The 4,484-nt window shown below is 52.7% G+C and overlaps 1 protein-coding gene across 1 annotated transcript; it reads left to right on the plus strand.

Moving 5' to 3' along the window:
• The first annotated feature begins 548 nt into the window (after positions 1-548).
• PPP1R3G (protein phosphatase 1 regulatory subunit 3G) lies at positions 549-2,247 on the plus strand. Its single transcript, XM_019627069.1, has one exon. The coding sequence runs from the start codon at positions 562-564 to the stop codon at positions 1,615-1,617; it is 1,056 nt and encodes a 351-aa protein (XP_019482614.1). The 5' UTR covers positions 549-561; the 3' UTR covers positions 1,618-2,247.
• Positions 2,248-4,484: the final 2,237 nt, after the last annotated feature.

Raw genomic sequence — 4,484 nt, forward strand, 5'->3', positions numbered from 1 at the left:
TGCTGGGAGTAGCCAGCTCTGTGACCCTCCAGAGGGCACACCGGTCAAGACCTGTGGGCTAACTTTACGGGCAGGAGGAAGACTGCTCACACCGGTGTCAACGAGAGCTGATCTCAAGTTCATCCAGGAGCTCCGGAGGCAGGACCGCCGCTGGCTCCGCGGGGATGGGAGGGAGGTGAAAGGGAGACCCCGACTTCCAGAAATCCGCCTCCCACTTTACACCGCTGGAGTATTCAGGAACCCCGCCCGCGCTGTCGCCTGGTGCCGCCCGCCTCGCTTCCAGGTGTTCTGCGGGCGCGTCTCCCCGCCCCCGGCCCTCCCCTGTCCAGGGCAGGTTCAATCCCAGGCGGCCTGGCCGGGAGCTGACCCCTGGCCGGCATCCTCCTCCCACTCCGCCCTGGCAGCCACCGCTAAAACCCCGAGGCTCCCACGTGGACCTGTGTTCTCTTCTAGAGCCCCCGGCGGGCGCTGCTCGCTGTCAACGATCCAAGGTGTTAAATGTCCAGGTGAGCCTTGAGCGGGGGTTGGAGACCCAGACAGGTCCTGGGGCCAGACTGCTTCATGGAGCCCCAAGGGGCGCAGCTGCTAACTTTGGAGGCTCAGGGACCCGCGTCCTTTGGAGATCCCCTGCCAGCCGAGGAGCTGCCCAACAGAGGGGCCCTCTACATGGAGGGTGGCAGGGACGGCTGCAGCATAGCGGAGTCCGGGAGCCCAGACGCCGAGCCCAGGTCCCCAGAGGAAGAGGCTGCCCTCCGGGAACAGGAGGAACTACTGGAACACCGCCGCCGCCGCCGCACGCGTTCCTTCTCGCTGCCCGCGGACCCAATCTTGCAGGCGGCCAAGTTACTGCAGCAGCGACAGCAGCTTGCCCTGGGGCTGGGCGCGGAGGGCGGCGAGGGCTCCGAGGACGCGCCGCACAGCCCACGTGGCTGCTGCGCCAAGTGCAAGAAGCGGGTGCAGTTCGCGGACGCCCTGGGGCTGAGCCTGGCCAGCGTTAAGCACTTCAGCGAGGCCGAGGAGCCGCAGGTGCCGCCAGCAGTGCTCTCCCGCCTCCGCAGCTTCCCCATGAGCGCTGAGGAGCTGCAGCAGCTTCCAGGCCTGATGGCGGCGGCGGCCGCCGCGCAGCCTCCCGGGCTCCGGCCTGCCTTCGAGCTTCCCGGGCCAAGCGCCGCGGCCGAGCGCCTGCGGCGGCAGCGCGTGTGCCTGGAGCGCGTGCACTGCTCGGCGCCCTGGGGCGCGCAGGTGACTGGCTCTGGCCGGGTGCTGGGCTGCCCCGGGCCGAGGACCGTGGCAGTGCGCTATACTTTCACCGAGTGGCGCTCTTTCCTGGACGTGCCCGCCGAGCTGCAGCCAGAGCCAGCGGAGCCCCAGCGGCCAGAGGCGCCATCGGGGGAACGTGGGCCCAGGGGTGCCGAGGATGAGCCGGGTGCCGAGCGCTTCCACTTCTCGCTGTGCCTGCCCCCCGGCCTGCAGCCGAAGGAGGGGGAGAAGATGGATGCGCCGGACGTCGCCGTCCACTTCGCCGTCTGCTACCGCTGCGCCCAGGGCGAGTACTGGGACAACAACGCGGGCGCCAACTACACGCTGCGCTACGTGCGCCCAGCGGACGCGCTCTGAGCCCCGGACCCGGCCCTCTGCCCCGCGACACCCCACAGAGCTCGAGGGACCGTGGGACCGGGGGACTTGCCCGGACGCTTTGCTGAGCGTCGTCCACCTGGAGGGGAGCGTGGAAAGACAGGAGGGAGCCGTTCAATCGTAAACTCGCACTCAGACAGATCCTGCAAGCAAACGTGTGAGCTCTGGCAAAGCACCCAAACTCCAACCCCTTTTCTCGTGGCTCAGGCCTTCCTAGCCGACCTCTTGAATTCTCCTCGTGTAAGAATGGGAAGAAATCCTCAAGACTCGGAGCAGTTTTCTTCAAGTAAAAGGCTCCTGACTCTTGAGCGATACTGTAAGATCTTGGGATATGTTTTTAACTGTAGACATCGTGTTTTTAGCCTTTGCAGATTGCTGGAGACCACTCTGGTCCCAGAAAGGACGAAGCATCCCACCACAGTGAACCAAGGGAAGGCGCTGGACTGTGGGTGCACGCTGGAGACCCCACCGGGGTCTGTTTCCCAGAGACAACCGGGTGGGGGCGTGGCCTGCTGTCCTTTTCTCTTAACCGGGATCTGGGAGATGTTTGCCCAGACTTTGTGCCTTTGTGTACAGATGTCCTTTAAAAAAGTAAAGGCCACTTGCACACCCTTTTACGCTGCAATTTATATTTCAGCTCCTGTGGGCTTTGGGCGGTCTTGGCATCCAGGCGCTCTTCCTCAGCTGATGAGGCGGGCTTAGTTTAACAATAGTTAAACAGTGGTATTTCCAAATTTCCTTTCTTCAATGTCACCTCTCTGATGCGGAAGGGCCCAGATTGCCCATACTGGGCAAAAATAAAAATGTTCTTTGAAATGTTTTGTTGAAGGGTTCTGTGCCCCGCCAAAAAAAGATGCTGGTGAGTTGAAAGGCCAGAGTGGTAATCTGGTAGGGCTTGGCTGGGAGCCCCAGGAGAGAGCCATTCGTCTTCAGCCCTCTTTGTGTAAGCAGAACAGGTAACAGCTGCTAGATTCCTCTGGGCCATTAGCAGTCAGGGAAGCTGGCCTCAGTGGCTGGACTCCAAGTGCAGGAGATGGGGGATGAAAAGGTGGCTTTCTGTCCTACTTGGAGCCACAGTGGGTAGTGGTGACTTGAAGGATGATGAAACATGCCCAGCAAGTAAATGCTGCTGAGAACTAGATAGGTACCCTGCAAGCAGCAGAACTGCGGGCACCGCATCTGGTCACCCTTCATCACTGCTGATGGCTGTGGATGCCAAGATGAGGTGACCATGTCCGAGCAGGGTGGGTGGGTATCCTGGATAAGGACTTGATTCCTTCCTACTGTGGGCATTCTTTGGTAATTTGCCTTTCTTTAGTTCCCATATTTCCTGAATGGGACTAGTATAATCAATTCGTTTTTTAATGGTAATCTTTAAGGAGGGACAGACGGTTTCACTGTGGTTCTATGCAACAAGGATAGGCACGCTATAGGTCATGGGCCAAAGTCAGCCTGAAGCCTGTTCTTGTAGGGCCTGAGTACTAAAAATGGGTTTTACATTTTTGAAACAGTTGGAAAAATTCAAAAGAAGAATACTATTTTGCAACATATGAGAATTGTATGAAATTTAAATTTCAGTATCCATAAATAAAGTTGTATTTGGAACACAGCCATGGACATTCATTTACATGACTGCTTTTCTGCTACAAGAGCGGAGTTGAGTAGATGCAACAGAGACCATATGGCAAAGTCTAAAATATTTACTATCTGGACCTTTACAGAACATTTCCCAAGCCCTGCTCTAAAGAAGTAGCATTAAAAAAAACAACAACACAACACTAAATGCTGAGAGTTACACCTAATAAAACTGTTAAACTTTTAGTAAAATTTGCCACTTGAGATCTACCTCCTTTGGGTGAAGGTAGAACTGCTTACATTACTCTTAGTAATCTTGGTTAGGATACACACTAAGATATGAAATGTACAATTATCACTGTACTGGGGAGGGGAATCTACCTGTTGCCTTCTTTCATCTGTTAACCTAAAAATAAAAAGGCCTTTCAAAGTGAGGGGCAACACCATTTATTTGAGATCAAAGACCAGCTATTTGGGAAGCTCTGATTAAGGCAGGAGCCCAAATAGTGTTCCAATTAGGAGACAAAGGTAACGGGTTTATGAGAAAGGGAAGGGGAACAAGTACATCATCAGAAGAAAGGCATTTCTATTAGTGCAGATAACATAAGGATGCTACTTCTAAACAGTGTTTTTAATTTTCATTCTAGTAGTCATAATAACTGTTTTCTTGTTGTCTTTGCAAACACTTCTTTGGTGTACAATATTGCTTTAGACTCAGTCCATAGGTTATTTTGCAGTTTTAACATTTCAAAGGTTTGAGGCACAGTACCTGCAAGGCAGTGTCTCTGGCATGATATCTCCCGCTCCATTTTAAAGTGGCTCCATTTATTATTTTTTGATACATCTAAGAAATAATAAGTCAGTGCACCTGAAATATAGCACCCATCTGAATTAACATCATGCTACAAAAACTGCCAGATATTTCCATACCTCAAGTTGGGATATGTTAAGCTATAGAAGTATTTACTTGGAACTCTGATGTAGAGCATCCTTTGACTGTAGCAGAGTTTGCCAAAGTAACTGATCATGGAAAAATGTTTAAATAGCAACTTATTAGTGGAAAGCCATCAGAAGTTATGAATTATAATTTATACTTGGAGTAAAGCAGATTAAAAAATGGTCACATTGATCAAATAATGAACTTAATTCACATATACTTATAAAAACTTTATAACAATAGAAATGAGCAATGATTAGAATTACTTCATTTTTGTTATTACTAACTACAAAAGCAAGCAAGTCTCTCCATGCAGACTTTGGTATTGGGTCTCATC

The sequence above is a fragment of the Hipposideros armiger genome, unplaced genomic scaffold (assembly GCF_001890085.2).
Source record: "Hipposideros armiger isolate ML-2016 unplaced genomic scaffold, ASM189008v1 scaffold_704, whole genome shotgun sequence".
Taxonomy (NCBI): Eukaryota; Metazoa; Chordata; class Mammalia; order Chiroptera; family Hipposideridae; genus Hipposideros; species Hipposideros armiger.

Excerpts from the sequence above, each read along its gene's own strand:
- PPP1R3G (XM_019627069.1), top strand. The coding sequence starts at position 562 with ATGGAGCCCCAAGGGGCGCAGCTGCTAACTTTGGAGGCTCAGGGACCC.